The sequence below is a fragment of the Dendrobates tinctorius genome, unplaced genomic scaffold, assembly GCF_039654945.1.
Source record: "Dendrobates tinctorius isolate UK_male_01 unplaced genomic scaffold, ASM3965494v1 ptg000003l, whole genome shotgun sequence".
NCBI classification, from domain to species: domain Eukaryota; kingdom Metazoa; phylum Chordata; class Amphibia; order Anura; family Dendrobatidae; genus Dendrobates; species Dendrobates tinctorius.
The window spans coordinates 87467839-87485987 of NW_027361671.1; the positions used below are offsets into that span (position 1 = coordinate 87467839).

An 18149-nucleotide genomic window follows, 5' to 3' on the forward strand; every position below is an offset into this window, starting at 1 on the left:
TAAATGTAGATATTCTGAACTAAAAAACATTGCTTCTAGGAGAAAAAAAAAATTCACATTAAAATGCCATACACATGTATCCTTGCACACAGCACAGCGTCCTACACTATACATGTACACCGGTCTGCAACACAGGAGTTCTCACAGACACTGACTTACCTTTCATATCCATCCAACTCTGCTCTTTAAAGCTAAGGACTTCTCCATTCAATAGAGTTTCTAGGTCATCTTGTGTTTGGTTTTTCAACCGCACCTCCACGACATCAGAGCCTTCTTCCTTCATGGCCACTGAAGAAATGCTTGCCACCTTTACCTTGTCAGATGATGAGCGCCGGGCTCTCTCACGAAACGTTGCAGTCACTTTTGCGTTTATGCCTTTAAAACAAACAGAAACCAAAGTTAAAAGCTCAGATGTCTAAAAATTGAGGAAATGTCAGAGATACACACATAGTTTACAATCACACAATACTGAACAAGGTACTGAACGCTGTTTCCAGATAGCTGAGGGTCAATAGGAAAACATCACAGTACACTGCTAGTCACTGATGCTGCACAGACTCACAGCCTGACCCACCGTTTTTTCTACTCTATCATACTTTTATATTGGCCTGAGGATACCTAATAATTATCTGAGAGGATTCACTTAAAAATAAGTTATTGTATGTGGGCTTATCTTTATGTCTGGTGCCTGTTGTTAGGGGACCGTCAACTGAAACAAAACATTTTCTTTTGGTCTATTATGACATTTTGGAACAGGATTATTATCCTTTCCCCTGTATAGTAGTACCCCCCTTTTTAGAATAAATATTGGCCTCTATATTATTAGGGAATTAACCACCAATGCAAACCTATGGGGTTACTATCTAGTTTTGGACATGCTGATTGCCTGTCTGAATCCTCCTATGTATATGAATACGCAGATCTTTTGAGTTCCTCCTATATATTGACGTATGGGGCGTGCATGGATGTGATATCTGCCCTTTATAGTGGACAAGATCAGGAGTTTCTTTGCTATGGGTGTCACCTGGGAACTGGTAACATTAATCTATATACCCGGACTACCTCTACATGTAAACGGGGCATCGTTCCCTGTGAATAATTGCATGTGCATATTAATCCGAAACCGGAAGAGACACGTACAAGTTGGCGCAGTCACTTCCGGTAACTCTGCGTTCCACTCTTGGAACGCAGAAACATCATTTACGGCTTGTATTATATTCCTTGCATAATCGTATGCGCATATGAACCGGAAGTGAAGCGCACAAGATGGCGCAGTCACTTCCGGTAATTCTGCGTTCCACTGCTGGATGCGGCGTTACCACATCCGGTTTGTCCGGTATGGGACCGGTAGCCATGTGACTACTTTTGAGCGACAACTCCACATGGTGGGGGGGATGGTGCAGCCCCTTATGTCCGGATTGGATGTGAGTACCGATACTGGGGGTTTTTGAGTTTGTATGATGTTACACGCCGGGGTGGACCATATCTCCTTGAATATATTTAAAGGAGGCCCTTACTGCAGGATACTAAGGATTCACTTTAGGCAGTGACACAGAAAGTCACAATAACTAATGGTTACCCAGCCACTGCTGTGTTACGTAATGCTGACAGACATATGTTAGAACATTCTGTATTATCCCTCTGTCTCACTGGCTTTATTCAACTTCCCTGATGAATCCCTGTGACTGGGGAGGAAACACTTAAGGAGACTTATGACCCTATTCCTTTGTTGGTGGCTGTCCATAGCTGGGTGTTCACTTGGGGCCTGACCTTGTTGGGACAGGAGTACCACAGGGGCACAACAGGGAGCTAAGGGACCAACCTCATACCCCCTACCCCATCCTTTGATTTGGACCTTCTGTTCCTGGTTAAGAGTGTTGAGAGGAACTCGCTGTGGATACACGTCCGTTTCTATTGGTGAGATCAAACCAATTTTTATCTTTGAGCACTGGTTTGCATGAGCACTTTAATTATGTGGTTTTCTGTGTGTCATGTTTTCTGTCCATTTTAGTTTTTTGAATAAAAGTTCTGTTTTAACATATTGGGAGACTCTCCAAGCTAAACTCTAGCCTCGTGTGAATGGAGCGATGGCCAACTATGCGTATTGCCACTCTGTTCATTCTTAATGGGACGATCAGATATAGCCGGGCTCTGTGCTCAACTGTTTTTGGTGGGTATCCCAGGTGTCATCGTTTTTTAAAGTTATCCCCTGTCCTATGGATAAGGTATAACTTCTAAGCTTGACAATATACCTTTAGTTCATTCTGCAGCCAGCAATAGAAAGTGTAAGGATAGGCCATCAATGTCTGATTGGCCGGGGTCCAGTACTTGACACCCCCGCCGATCAGCTGTTGTCGGTGCTAGCGGCAGAGGTCACCATCCGGAAGTACTTACTTGCAGAACTTGGCAGTCTACTTGTAAAGGCCACCACAGGGTACCACCCATCCGCTCCTATTCAATTCAATAGGAGTTGGATGTGCAGTAACAAGTCACGGCCACTACAAGTAGACGGCCAAGCTCAGCCAGTAATTACTTCCAGCCGGCAGTCACCGCCACCGGCACTGATAACAGCTGATCGAATCCTGGACAATCAGACATTGATTCACTATCCTAAGAATAGGACATCAGTGTAAAGGTAGTGGGCAACCTCTTAAGGAAGTACCCCCATAACATTTTTTATCCGCTTAATATATTGCAGTAGTGGCAACTACTACTTTATTTCACCAACTAACGTTCATTTACACATCTCAAAGGCACTTTGTCAGAAGGTCTTAACCTGGGATGATTTTTTTCTTTCCTGGCCACCAAAAATTAAACAAATTGCAAATCTCCTTTCCCTTTTCTACTGTTGACCTAAATGGCATCTTTTCCTCAGAGTGCGCTATTAAAATCCTCATGACAAGTGTCTCTTGGTCCTCTATAGATGCTTTCTATTTCACCACCACCACCGCAACAAAGTTTTCTGCATATTATGTTTTTATTGTGCGCAACACTTATTCAAAGGATCTGGAGTTCCAGATCAAGAAAATACATTTTTTTTTTATCTGTAAGGCAAAAATGGTTGCATTTAAAGGAAAAATCAACACTTGCTCTGTAATCTTTATATATAAACATCTTATCATGTCTGTCTGTAACCGAAATCGCGGGTCGCTGATTGGTCGCGGCCTGGCGGCAGCAACCAATCAGCGACAGGCACAGCTGTTTGTAACGGTAAGCTGCGCCTGCCGGTGATTGGTCGTGGCAGGTGCAGTCGGGCGCAGGCCTTAATCTGTAAAAATGAGAATTAAAATTAAAAAAAAATTTATTCTCACCTTCCAACTGCCTTCTGTCTTCTTTCCATGCGCCCGGCCTCGCGTTCCCAGTAAGGCTTAGACCGCTGATGACGTCACTCTTGCGAGAGCGAGAAAGAAGACAGATGTCACTCTCGCAAGAGCGAAACAGAAGACCGACGTCATTAGCGGTCTAAGCCGCAAAGCATTACTGGGAACGCGAGGCCGGGCATGTGGAAAGACAGGAGGCTGTCGGAAGGTGAGAATAACTTTTTTTAATATTATTTTTTTTACATGCTAGAGGGCCACGGCAGTGATTGGTCGCGGCTACAGGGCCGCGTTGCTGATTGGTCGCGGACAGAGGGCCGCGACGATGATTGGTCGCGGCTACACGGAAAGGAGGGTGAGGGGACCATGCATACCAGGATTGGAGGGTGAGGGGACCATGCATACCAGGATTGGGGGGTGAGGGGACCATGCATACCAGGAAAGGGGGGTGAGGGGACCATGCATACCAGGAAAGGGGGGTGAGGGGACCATACATACCAGGATTGGGGACCTTGCATTCCAAGAAAGGGGGGTGAGGGGACCATGCATACCAGGATTGGGGGGTGAGAGGACCATGCATACCAGGACTGGGGGGTGAGGGGACCATGCATACCCCAAAAGGGGGGTAAGAGGACCATGCATACCAGGATTGGGGGTGAGGGGACCATGCATATCAGGAAAGAGGGTGAAGGGACCATGCATATCAGGAAAGAGGGTGAGGGGACCATGCATATCAGGAAAGGGGGGTGAGGGGACCATGCATACCAGGATAGGGGGATGAGGAGACCATGCATACTAGGAAAGGGGGGTGAGGATACCATGCATACCAGGATTGGGGGGTGAGGGGACCATGCATACCAGGAAAGGCGGTGACGGTGACCATACATACCAGGATTGGTGTGTGAGAGGACCATGCATACCAGCAAAGGGGGGTGAGGAGACCATGCATACCAAGAAAGGGGGGTGAGGGGACCATGCATATGAGGATAGGGGGTGAGAGGACTATGCATACCAGGATTGGGGGGTGAGGGGACCATGCATACCCCGAAAGGGGGGTAAGAGGACCATGCATACCAGGAAAGAGGGGTGAGAGGACCATGCATACCAGGATTGGGGGGTGAGAGGACCATGCATTCCAAGATTGGGGGGTGAGGGGACCATGCATACCCAGAAAGGGGAGTGAGAGGACCATGCATACCAGGAAAGCGAGGTGAGAGGACCATGCATTCCAGGATTGGGGGGTCAGGGGACCATGCATACCAGGATAGGGGGTTGAGGGGTAGCATGCATATCAGGAATGGGGGTGAGAGAACCATACATATCAGGATTGGGGGTGTGAGAACCATACATATCAGGATTGGGGGTGCATTATTGCATTATTATTAAATCTTCAAAAATAAACTGCATACGTATTCTAGAATACCCGATGCGTTAGAATCGGGCCACAATCTAGTTAAACCATAAAGGTTATTACACTTATAATTACATTTTGAGTGCAAATTTTCTTGAATTTGTAGATAAACCAAAGGACTGACAAAATTACAAATGGAAGTGTAAAGCGCATTTAAAATAAAGGGTTTGTTTGGGACTTTTACATTAAAGGTCTATCTTTAGACCACATCACAAGTTCAGTATTTGGTCAGTATTTTCCATCAGTATTTGTAAGCCAGAACCTGAAGTGGGTGATAAATACAGAAGTGCTGACATGTTTCTATTATACTTTTCCTCTGATTGTTCAACTCATGGTTCTGGCTTACAAATACTGAGGTAAAATACTGACCAAATACTGATTGTGTGAGCGTGGCTTTAAGATATCATTATCTGATCGGTAGGGATGTGACACCCGGCTTTCCCGCTGATAAGCTGTTCCCAGTGCCAGCGGTGAAATGATGTGCTCAGTTGCATAGGTTCAAAGCACAACTGTATAGTGGCTGCGGTTGGGTACTTAAAAGTCTCAGACAACTCCTTCAAATGATAAAAAAACATGAATGTACCTGTAGGCCTAGGAGGTTCCATTTCCTTTAATATTTCTCCTCCTGCATGTTATAAATAGATAACTGAAAAAACAGCCATTGCAGCAGTCTTAACAGCGGAGAATTTACATTCTTATTTATGATTTTTTATGATTGTGAATTGTGTTGGGATAACAGTCCGTGTGCAATACTGCGCAGTGAAATGCCAAAAGCCACTGCTGCAAGGTCGATGACAGTGTGAATTCACAACCAGCGGGGTCGGATTGGCCATCTGACAATTCGAACAAATGGCAGTTGGGCCAGTCCAGTAGTGGGCTTTGTGACTCCACACTTTTAAAAGCACCCTCAGCCTCAGGTAAGGTAGTAGTTTATATTCACAGGAGTATAAAATCACACTAATTGAGGTTAGATTCACACAAGTGTACCCCACTGAAAAAGATATTAAATTTATCACTTATTTATAGTCAATATTAAAGAAGCACTCCCTCTCATTAAAATGTGTATCCTCTTAATATATGGCAACCATCATATTATATAGCACTGTGTACTTACAATTGCTCATTTTGCCTTTCTACTCAGCTAATTCTTCTGTTTTCCATTAGGTCTATGACATCACATGATTAAAAATTGACTGTCTGAATTATTTTTAGCTCTATGGAGAAACAAGAGGTTAATTTCCCCTGCCTGAGTCATGAGTCACTGCAGCTTTGTCAGAAGTTGAAGAGGAAATGATAAATACAGGGAAAAGAGACTTCCTGTTTCTATATAGGGCAGAGAAAGGAAAATAATTAACTGGGTAGAAAGACAAAATGAGCAATTGTACGTACCCAGTGCTAAATAATATGATTATTGCAATATATTAACCCCTTCCCGAACTTGCACATACTCAGTACGCCTTGGTCGGCTAGTATTTACTGGCCGAAAAAAGTACACGCTTGATATCACCACATCCAGAATGACCTGCCCCATAAGACTGTCCCAGTAGTTAATCCCTTCAGTCAAAAGTAGCAAAGCTTTGGTGGGCTCCTTTGAGCGCAAGGCCAGTATTAATACTGGTGAGTGTAGTAATATACTCACCTTTCGCTGCTCTCTCCAGTATTCAGCACCTTTATGCTCCTCCTCTCAGTGAGGTCACCGCTTTGCAGACTCTCTGTGTCACACTGCGCTGTGCATGAACCAAAAGTGGTTACAATGTAAGTCTGTAGAGCATTAGAACGAGGCCCCATAGGCTGACATTGTAAAAGTGACTTCTGGCTCACGTGTAGAGCATAGAGTGGCCCGGAGAGTCTGAAGAGCAGTAACGTCACTGTTTGCATAAACACTATAGTTTAAATATTGAAAACAAATAAAGCATGATAATATTCTTACTCTAGCCACTCCTTTCTTTTCCTTTATTTGTTTGAAATAAAGGAAACAAATTCCACAGCACTTTACAGACATTATCATCGTTGTCCCCAATGGGGCTCACAATCTAAATTCCCTATCAGTATAGGTACTGTCACACTAAGTGGTCGCTAGTGAGCTGCCACACAGGCCACCAGCGACATCGCAGGGGACGGGGGTCGCTACTTACCTGTCACACTAGGCGATCCTGACGTCCTCCCGCCCGCATCCACGCTCGTCACTCCACAGGAAGCCCAGCAGGAAGCTGACAACGAGAAACAGCCCAGCCTGTTCTCGCATGATCAGCAGCGGGGGAGCGGAGTATCAGACACATAACTTGTGATATCGCTAAGTGTGACAGGCCCTTATGTCTTTAGAATGTGGGAGGAAACCTACACAAACACAAAGAGAACACACAAACTCCTTGCAGATGTCGTCCTTGATGGGATTTGAACCCAGGACCCCAGCGCTGCAAGGCTGCAGTGCTAACCACTGAGCCACCGTGCCACCCTATTGAATTAAATATTCATTTTGATTAGAGGCATTACCATAAGGAAGAATAATGGGGGGTATAAGGAGGCATAATGGAGGGATTACTACAAGGAAACACAATGGGGGCATTATATAAGGAAAAGTAATGGGGGTATTGCTGTAAGTAGACATAATGGGGACACAATGGGAATATTATTATAAGGAAGCACAATGGGGGTCATTATTGCAATAAAGAAGCATAATGGGGAAATTAATATAATGAGCTACAATAGGTTAACATAAAGTAACATGGGGGGCATTATTATAGGGAAGAATAGGGGGGCATTAATATTGTTACAAGAAGGAGGCTAGGGGGCAACATTACTGTCTTGGCACAGGGGAAGCATTATTATTGCCTAAGGCACTGGTTATAGCACTATGTGGATTGTGTGGAGGTGAAGGAATGTAAGGCGGATGGTGGAAAAGCGATAACTCAAAGATGTCATGGAAAGAGACGAGCAATGGAAAGTAAAAGTGGTCATTATGGTCTGAGCTGAATGCAAGAGAAAAGGGAAGTGAATGACTATGATCAGTGAGAACATCACTGGATTTACCTTTACATTATACATATATGGTCTGCAGAGCACTGGTGTTGAACTGATAGCGTCCATTATTTGGTCACTCTATAATGCAAATTTGAGTCTAAGTACAATTTAGATAATTATTAATATGGTGGTGTCCCTACTGTGTGTGCTGTATATGTGGTTATGGTATGGCAGTATTTTTCATCTCTTATATTGCAGGAATATTGCTAATATTAGTCTTTGTACAGTTGTGTTTAGTATTGATCAGTATGGTGGCAATATTCTTTCATCATTTACTGGTATAATTTAACCTTATATAGCGGTATGATTGGTAATATTGGTCACGCAGTAAATTGTGATTTCATTTAACGTCAAGCAGAGTCATATTGGTGATAGAGACCCCAACTGGGGAAATGGGTGTAAAGGGTTATCATGGCCAGTCACGGCCGAGTGCTGTTCTGATCAGCACAAATGAAACTAACGCTGTCTCATCCAAGAAAAGGATGGGATTATTCCACGCTGTGACAGTCGTATGGCCCCAAGTTGCAAATCCATAAAGTTTAGTCTTACCTTGATAAGGTGTGGTCCGACACTGGATGCTCAGAGATGGATTTGTAGACTTCACCAAATAATACTCTCCTTTACCTTTGTAGGTGTAATTCAAGCCGTCAAATGTTATGATGTGAGGTTCACCAAATGCTGAAGCTATAGCAGATCAGAACAGAAAGGTTAGTTTCTAACTTAACATTTATTACACTCCCAACCATTTATAGAAAGATTTTTTCTCACCTACTTTTGGGGGCTTGTATGTGCGACAGTCACTGGACGGTCTTAGTTCTAGGTAGTAATGACAATTATCTGACCACAGACAACAGTAATAGAATGTGATCACATCATACAGCCAATGGGAGAACCCAGGTATTCTGGGGGGCTTTTTATAAGGAGGGGACCCCCAGTCATGACCTCGATCAGGTGTGCTGCCCCCAAGTGAATCAGTGGTTAGAACCTGAGCTCCTGATGAATCATAGCAACATTGTTGTCCTGCAGCATACTGTGGGCTATAGGAAAAGGAAAAATAACTCAGCGTTATGGATTCTGGAAATATTAATGGATAAGATGTTTGGAGGTGTAATAATACAAGAACATTACGGCTAGCATAGTACCTTGCTTGTATGCTCCTCACACAGTGCACAGCTCCGGGGTGGTAGGTACACACACTGCCCTTCTCTATGTTGCAGCCATAATCTGTCTGAAAAAGAAACAGACCATTTCTAACTTTGAGTCTTGTGACTTTTTAAGAGAAACTGCAAAAGTCACGTTAAAAGGTGTCATCAGCCTTTGTGGAGAATTTTTTTTATCTGACTCAAATGCATGTATTTTTGGATTTGAGTTTCAATAAAATGCACAGATTGCCATCTCTAACCTCTGTGGTTTTCAGCAACAAATAAATGCATTAGACAACCCTTTAAGCAAAAAAGATATGTTCACGTAGAGAAAAAGCTAGTGTGTGCTCCTCCCCGCAAAATAATAACTACTAATCCATGTTGACTATCCCACACCCAATGAAACATTGCTTATACATGTGCACCACTGCTCCATTCACACACTCTCATTCTAGACATATGGTACATTAGCCAAAAAATACATGCATTGAAGCTAGAAAAAAAATTGTCCACAAAGGTTGACAACACCTGTAAGGTGACTATTGCAGTTTCTCATTGACAAGACCAAGCAGTTATGCAGAGGGGTACCGGCTGTCAATCAGGATGACATCAGCAGTCACGCCCCGTCAACAGAGCAGAGCGGAAAATAAGTGCTGCTCTGTCCATGTGACGTTAGTGTAAGCTGCTGAATCGCTGGCAGGAGTAGTTGTGACTGCTCTATGTCATCATCAGACACAACAGGCATTTACTTAGAAACTATCTGCCTGTTAGTTCTTAGGCACATTGTAAAAAAAAAAAAAAAAAGTCCCGGATAACAGACAAAATCTATCTGGATTAGGCGGTCAGATCAACATCATGGCAGGACATTTGGCTTCTTACTTACAGTATATGCCTGTGGTATTAGGCAGCTTTTAATATATCAATAAATACCTAGACTGGTGTAGATGATAACAATTATCCTTCCTGGGTACACTTCTGTACAGTAAAAGATAAGAGGACATACTGTATTACGTCATACCTGAAATCTGAAATTATGTCACAGATTGATGAGGCTGGACATATGAGTAGCTATCCCTTCTACATTTCCATTTTAGACTTAATTGAGGACACACATGTGACTATAATATGCATTAGCCCGTATAGAAAATGGCTGTCAGACAACAGTCCTGGCACATACATGGTATCTTCCTGTATCCGCTCTGGACTGTTCTAGAGTACAAGGGCAGTCGGCGGTCTCGTTCAGGAAGTTAGGCAGCTTCTCCTTTTCCAAATCTGCCCAGACCAAGCACTTGTTGAAAGCCCAGCGGGCAGGGTCTTCTCTGAAGTTCGCTGATAAGTGCCAGGCTAAGGCATGGACAGGACTCCATATTGCATGTACATTCCTGTCACACGGGATAAGACATAATTATTAAGATTATCATATGAAAAACTTTAATACTTAAGTATAAAACATTCTCCAGGCAGAAATACTGATATAGGAAATGCCGCTCATAAAAAGTCAACTTTAGTTCTGCTTTATAAGATTATATAGTATAAAGTAAGGTTCTTTCACAAAATGAAGAGGCTTTAGCCCATAAAAAGGCATTGTCACAGCTGTAACTCGCATGCCTCCTCAGTGCTGCCCTACTCACCATGGTCACCATGTGGCGTCTCCCAGTGTCAGGCCGTCCCATTGAGTCGCCTTTTGCAGTACTCCTCAGCACTGCTGCATCAGCATTTACCTTCCATTTGACCTTAGGGGAGGTGTGGCTGGTGTCTGCAGGAATTTAACCCTACTGTGTGATGCAGAGATTAGGTTCCACAGCCTATCCTATGCTAGCATGGTCTATATTAGGCAGCTCCTCCCATCACTCTTTATCTTTTGTTTTCTTTGGAATAATTTTCTTCATGTCTAAATGGTTACCACTCTTTTTACTCAATACACCCCATTATTAGTCATGGATTTATGGTGATGGCTATTTTATCTATTTTTTAATTATTGTGATATTTTGTACATATATTGTGGGTGTGTTGGTGCTTCCTTGATACCAAATATGTGTATATTTGATTTTTTTTATTGTTTTATTTTGAGTGGGGAGAAAGGGGGGTAACTTTTATATTTTATTTTTTTTATATTTTTAAAAATGTTTTTTTTTTCTTTTGCCATGTTTCCATAGTTTCCATGGGAGACTAGAAGCTGCCATAACCCAATCGGCTCTGCTACATACAGGCAATGATCAGATTGCCTGTATGTAGCAGAATTGGCGCTCACAGCAATCCGGCACTGACAACCATAGAGATATGCAGGAGACCTCTGGTTGTCATGCCGACCGATCGGTGATCCGCTGTCATGGTGTGTTTTGGGTTTTGGGTAGGTGGTGAAGGAGTTAACTCTGAGAGTCTCTCTGTGGATCTGGGGAGGGTTTTTATAGCTTCAGGGGAGAGCCGTCCCCTGTCGCTTATACTCCTACAGAGTGTGCCCGACCCTGCTCTGTCCGTGCATCACGCCAATCTTTGTCCGTCTGCCTGGTATTCTGACCCTGCTCTGTTATGGTTTATGTCTCTGGTTTGCTGACTCTGTACCTGCTTTGCCTGCGCTGTGTATGACCCTTGGCTTTGTCTGACCTCCCTCCTGAATATCCCTCCTGTACCGCGCTTGCCCGTACTGTGTATGACCTCCGTTTTGCCTAACTCTGAGTTTTTGTATAGCGTCCTGCCCTCTCTGAAAGCAGGACGCTAAGCCCAGCCCTGCTTGCTAACTTCAGCGTCCACAGGTCCTGTGCATCTATACTTTCCGGCTGTACCTGACCCCGGGCCCCCTACAATGCGGGTGAGTCCCTGCTCAGCGGAGGCTGCACGCCGGCACTGTCAGGATCCTGACATTATAAGCGACCTATAACAGTTCATTCCCCCTGCCCCTGAGAGTAAGTTGTTGAGTGTGGGAATTACAGCTTGCATCATGGACCCCATGCAAACATTATCTGACCAGGTTAAACATCTATCACAGATGTTTCAGAAACTTAATGTGGAGCAGCGCTCTATGGCCCAAACCCAGCAGCAGCTGGTTAATACTGTACAAGGAGCTCTCGGTCCTGAGATCAGGGACGTGTCACTCACTTCCCCGGAGTCTCCGGTTAAACTGCCGGACTCTTTTTCTGGGGGCAAAAGGGAGTACAGGGCTTTTAGAGAGGGATGCAAATTGTTCTTTTCCCTGAGACCCCGTTCGTCTGGGGGAGAATTTCAGAGGGTGGGGGTGATTATTTCCCTACTTCGGTGTGCCCCCCAAGCCTGGGCGTTCTCTCTAGCCCCCACAGCCCCAGAACATATAACTGTGGATGCATTTTTTGAGGCCTTGGGCCGCATTTATGACGAACCAGACACTGTTCACTTGGCAGAGGACATGGTGATGAGCAAATGTCAGGGTCGGCACTCAGCAGAGTGGTTCTGCTCTGAGTTCTGACGGTGGTCAGCAGAAGTCTCCTGGGATGATGCCGCTCTCCGTGGACTATTCCGTAGGGGCCTGTTGGAACAACTTCAGGATGCCGTGGCTCTGCATCCACCTCCTGACAGTCTGGAGGATGTCATGACCCAAGCCGTGCAGATGGATCGCCGGCTTAGAGCCAGAGGGGATATGCACTCCGAGTCGTCCTTGTTTTCCAGCAGTAGAGAGGTGGAGGCCAGTCCTGTGCCTATGGAAATTGGTGCCACCTCGGTCAGAGAGAAAGAGAGGAAGCGCCGCCATGAGAAACAACTTTGCTTCTACTGTGGGGAACCAGGACATTGGAGGAGAGATTGTCCAGTGTGTCCAACATCCTCCAAGCTGACAGGAAACTACTAGGTCTGGGTAGTGATCGAGGAGGCTGCCCAGACCCCCAGGTACTTTTTTCCTCATGCCCTAAATTTCTGCTTAATGTCGAACTGGTAGTAGACAACTGTCATTTTATTTCTACAGCCTTGGTGGACTGCGGTTCATCACTTAACCTTGTCAGTTCCATTACCATCTCCAGGGTCAAGATAGGGACAGTCAGGTTGGAGACTCCTCTGAAAATCGTGGCCATTGACTCTTCCCCTCTCACCCGTTCGGGAATTCATTATGTTACTAACAGTTTTGTTTTGCATGTTGGTTCCTCCCATGTTGAGGAGATGAAATGTTTTGTCATGGACAACCTGCCCGAAGGGCTGGTATTGGGCATGCCGTGGCTTCAACGGCACAACCCAGTTATTGATTGGGAGAAAAGAGAAATTGTTAAGTGGGGTCCTAAATGTATTGACTGTGCCTATAAACCCGTGTTCTATGTTACACCTGTAAAACCTACCTGTGAGTCTTCTGTTTGTCTGAAGGGTATTCCGGAGTACCTCAAGGACTTCGAGGGCGTGTTCTCCGAAAGCGAGGCCAAGGCATTACCTCCACATAGGTCATTTGACTGCACTATAGACCTAATCCCTGGGGCCAAATTGCCCAAAGCCCGTTTATTTAATTTGTCAGGACCTGAGCATCTGGCAATGAAGGAATACAGTGGGGAAAAAAGTATTTAGTCAGTCAGCAATAGTGCAAGTTCCACCACTTAAAAAGATGAGAGGCGTCTGTAATTTACATCATAGGTAGACCTCAACTATGGGAGACAAACTGAGAAAAAAAAATCCAGAAAATCACATTGGTTTTTTTTCATTTTATTTGCATATTATGGTGGAAAATAAGTATTTGGTCAGAAACAAGCAATCAAGATTTCTGGCTTTCACAGACCTGTAACTTCTTCTTTAAGAGTCTCCTCTTTCCTCCACTCATTACCTGTAGTAATGGCACCTGTTTAAACTTGTTATCAGTATAAAAAGACACCTGTGCACACCCTCAAACAGTCTGACTCCAAACTCCACTATGGTGAAGACCAAAGAGCTGTCAAAGGACACCAGAAACAAAATTGTAGCCCTGCACCAGGCCGGGAAGACTGAATCTGCAATAGCCAACCAGCTTGGAGTGAAGAAATCAACTGTGGGAGCAATAATTAGAAAATGGAAGACATACAAGACCACTGATAATCTCCCTCGATCTGGTGCTCCACGCAAAATCCCACCCCGTGGGGTCAGAATGATCACAAGAACGGTGAGCAAAAATCCCAGAACCACGTGGGGGGACCTAGTGAATGAACTGCAGAGAGCTGGGACCAATGTAACAAGGCCTACCATAAGTAACACACTACGCCACCATGGACTCAGATCCTGCAGTGCCAGACGTGTCCCACTGCTTAAGCCTGTACATGTCCGGGCCCGTCTGAAGTTTGCTAGAGAGCATTTGGATGATCCAGAGGAGTTTTGGGAGAATGTCCTATGGTCTGATGAAACCAAACTGGAACTGTTTGGTAGAAACACAACTTGTCGTGTTTGGAGGAAAAAGAATACTGAGTTGCATCCATCAAACACCATACCTACTGTAAAGCATGGTGGTGGAAACATCATGCTTTGGGGCTGTTTCTCTGCAAAGGGGCCAGGACGACTGATCCGGGTACATGAAAGAATGAATGGGGCCATGTATCGTGAGATTTTGAGTGCAAACCTCCTTCCATCAGCAAGGGCATTGAAGATGAAACGTGGCTGGGTCTTTCAACATGACAATGATCCAAAGCACACTGCCAGGGCAACGAAGGAGTGGCTTCGTAAGAAGCCTTTTCAAGGTCCTGGAGTGGCCTAGCCAGTCTCCAGATCTCAACCCTATAGAAAACCTTTGGAGGGAGTTGAAAGTCCGTGTTGCCAAGCGAAAAGCCAAAAACATCACTGCTCTAGAGGAGATCTGCATGGAGGAATGGGCCAACATACCAACAACAGTGTGTGGCAACCTTGTGAAGACTTCCAGAAAACGTTTGACCTCTGTCATTGCCAACAAAGGATATATCACAAAGTATTGAGATGAAATTTTGTTTCTGACCAAATACTTATTTTCCACCATAATATGCAAATAAAATGAAAAAAAAAACAGACAATGTGATTTTCTGGATTTTTTTTTCTCAGTTTGTCTCCCATAGTTGAAGTCTACCTATGATGTAAATTACAGACGCCTCTCATCTTTTTAAGTGGTGGAATTTGCACTATTGCTGACTGACTAAATACTTTTTTTCCCCACTGTACATAACGGAAAGTCTCCGAAAAGGGCATATAAGACCCTCAGTTTCTCCGGTAGCAGCAGGATTTTTCTTTTTTAAAAAGAAAGATGGTGGCCTGCGCCCCTGCCTCGACTTCAGAGAACTCAACAAGATTACTGTCAGGAATACGTACCCCTTACCCCTGATTCCAGATTTGTGTAACCAACTTTTGGGGGCAAAATGGTTTTCCAAATTGGATCTCAGAGGGGCTTATAATCTGATAAGAATTAAAGAAGGGGACGAATGGAAAACTGCCTTTCTCACGTCAGAGGGATTGTTTGAAAATTTAGTGATGCCGTTTGGCCTCACTAATGAACCAGCGGTCTTTCAAAATGTCATTAATGTGGTGTTTGCGGACCTCATTGGCCACTTCGTTGTCATTTACTTGGATGATATTCTGATTTACTCGACTGACAAAGAGTCTCATCTGTTCCATGTCAAAACGGTACTTCAAAGACTCAGGGAAAACCAATTATTTGTTAAACCTAAAAAATGTACTTTTTTTTGTCCAGGAGCTAACGTTCTTGGGACTCATAATCTCGCCACAGGGGTTTCGGATGGATCCCAAGAAAGTGCAAGCCATTGTGGAGTGGGTCCAACCTCAGGACCTAAAAGGACTCCAGCGCTTCTTGGGATTCGCAAACTATTACCGTAGATTTATCAAGGGATTCTCACAGATTGTGAATCCTCTCACCGATCTCACATGCAAAGGGGCTGATATCAAAAATTGGTCCCCCTTGGCGAAACAGTCCTTTCTGGTTTTAAAAAATTGTTTTATGTCTGCTCCAATACTTGTGCAACCAGATCCATCCTTGCCATTTGTTGTGGAGGTTGATGCCTCTGAGGTAGGGGTAGGGGCTGTGTTGTCTCAAGGGCCAGCTACCCTGACTAACCTTAGACCTTGTGCTTATTTTTCCAAAAAGTTTTCTCCGGCAGAGAGAAACTACGATGTTGGGAATAGAGAGCTTCTGGCAATTAAGCTGGCATTTGAATAATGCAGACATTTTTTGGAAGGGGCAGAACATCCGATTACGGTCATCACTGATCACAAAAATCTGGAATATATCAAAACTGCTAAAAGATTGACCCCCAGACAGGCCCGTTGGTCACTTTTTTTCCCGATTTCAATTCTCGATTACGTTCCGTCCAGGATCTAAAAATGTGAAAGCAGACGCATTATCACGCAGTTTTGAACCATTGTCTGCCCCTGATCCTCCATCATCCATTCTTCAACCTGGGGTAGTTTTAGATACACTGTCATCGGAACTGGAGCGGGAGATTATGGAGGCTCAATCATTATCTCCAAGGTCCAAACCCGCTAAAAAATTGCTTGTCCCGCAACACTTGCGTTCTGATCTCCTGCGAGAGTTTCATGACTCTAAACTGGGCTCTCATCCAGGTATTGCTGCCACAGGTGAGGTGATTAAAAGAGTCTTCTGGTGGCCATGTATGTCAGGGGAGATTAAGAAACATGTCGCTGCATGCGGGGTTTGCGCACGTTCAAAGAGCTCTCATTGCCGGCTGGCCGGGGAATTGGTGCCTTTACCAATTCCAAGAAGGCCTTGGACTCATTTGTCCATGGACTTCATCACTAACCTCCCTCCTTCTCGGGGTAATACGGTAATTTGGGCAATTGTGGATAGATTCTCTAAGATAGCACATTTTGTACCCATGATTAAATTACCATCTGCAGAAGTTCTATCTCGACACTTCCTTTCTCAAATTGTTCACCTCCATGGGGTACCTACTAACATTGTCTCGGACAGGGGGACACAATTTGTGGCTAAGTTTTGGCAGGCTTTCTGTAGGAAGTTGGGGATATTTCTGTCTTTCTCCTCAGCTTACCACCCAGAGAGCAATGGACAGATGGAACACACCAATCAGTCATTGGAACAGATCCTCCGGTGTTTAACTTTCACGTTACAGGACGACTGGTGCGAGGCCTTACCATTGGCGGAGTTCACCTTTAACAGTCGAATAAACCAATCCACGGGTAGGTCACAATTTTTTATTAATTATGGATTGAACCCTCACTTTGGTGAGTTCTCACGGCTGGATTCAAGCTGTCCAGGGGCGGAAGACTCCGTCAGCAGGATAAGTGATTTATGGGCTAAGGTTACGGACGAACATTTCCAGACCACAAGAGAAATATAAACGTTTTGCTGACAATAAGACGGATTCGGGTCTGACACTACAGTGTGGGGATAAGGTATGGCTTTCTATGCGAAACATAATCTTAAAATTACCTTCCGCCAAGCTGGGACCTAAATTCATTGGTCCTTATGTAATAACCGAGGTAATCAACCCAGTGGCATATCGTTTACTTCTCCCTGCATCCTTTAAACTTCATAATGTGTTCCATAGGTCTCTACTCAAACCAGTAGGCTCGGTGGTAGAGGAACCTGGTTCCATACCAACTCCAGTGTTGGTAGACGGTCATATGGAGTTCGAAGCGCAAAACATTGTACAGTCTCGGTGGGTACGCGGTTCCTTGCAATATGTTGTACATTGGAAGGGGTACGGTCCGGAGGACCGATCGTGGGTACCAGCCAGGTTAGTGCACGCTGATCACCTGGTTAGAGCTTACCATGCTCGGTATCCTGAGAGACCTGGGGGTCCGGAGGCCCCCCCGTTGAAGGAGGGGTACTGTCATGGTGTGTTTTGGGTAGGTGGTGAAGGAGTTAACTCTGAGAGCCTCTCTGTGGATCTAGGGAGGGTTTTTATAGCTTCAGGGGAGAGCCGTCCCCTGTCGCTTATACTCCTACAGAGTGTGCCCGACCCTGCTCTGTCCATGTGTCACGCCAATCATTGTCCGTCTGCCTGGTATTCTGACCCTGCTCTGTTATGGTTTACGTTTCTGGTTTGCTGACTCTGTACCTGCTTTGCCTGTGCTGTGCATGACCCTTGGCTTTGTCTGACCTCCCTCCTGAATATCCCTCCTGTACCGCGCTTGCCCGTACTGTGTATTACCTTTGGCTTTGTCTGACCTCCCATCTGTATATCCCTCCTGTACCTCGCTTGCCCATACTGTGTATGACCTCTGTTTTGCCTAACTCTGAGTTTTTGTATAGCGTCCTGCCATCTCTGAAAGCAGGACGCTAAGCCCTGCCCCCTTGCAGTCACATGACTGAAGGTCCTGTGACTG

The 18149-nt window shown here is 44.8% G+C and overlaps 1 protein-coding gene across 1 annotated transcript in view; it reads right to left on the bottom strand.

The window, feature by feature from the left end:
* Nucleotides 1-18149, bottom strand: part of SUSD2 (sushi domain containing 2) — a 340007-nt gene that overhangs the window by 180528 nt on the left and 141330 nt on the right. Inside the window, exons 6-10 of the mRNA XM_073559037.1 lie at nt 10069-10273; nt 8892-8977; nt 8518-8786; nt 8299-8433; nt 160-375 (exon numbers count right to left, since the gene is read on the bottom strand). Of these exons, the coding sequence (XP_073415138.1) occupies nt 160-375; nt 8299-8433; nt 8518-8786; nt 8892-8977; nt 10069-10273 (911 nt within the window). The remainder of the gene's footprint in view (nt 1-159; nt 376-8298; nt 8434-8517; nt 8787-8891; nt 8978-10068; nt 10274-18149) is intronic.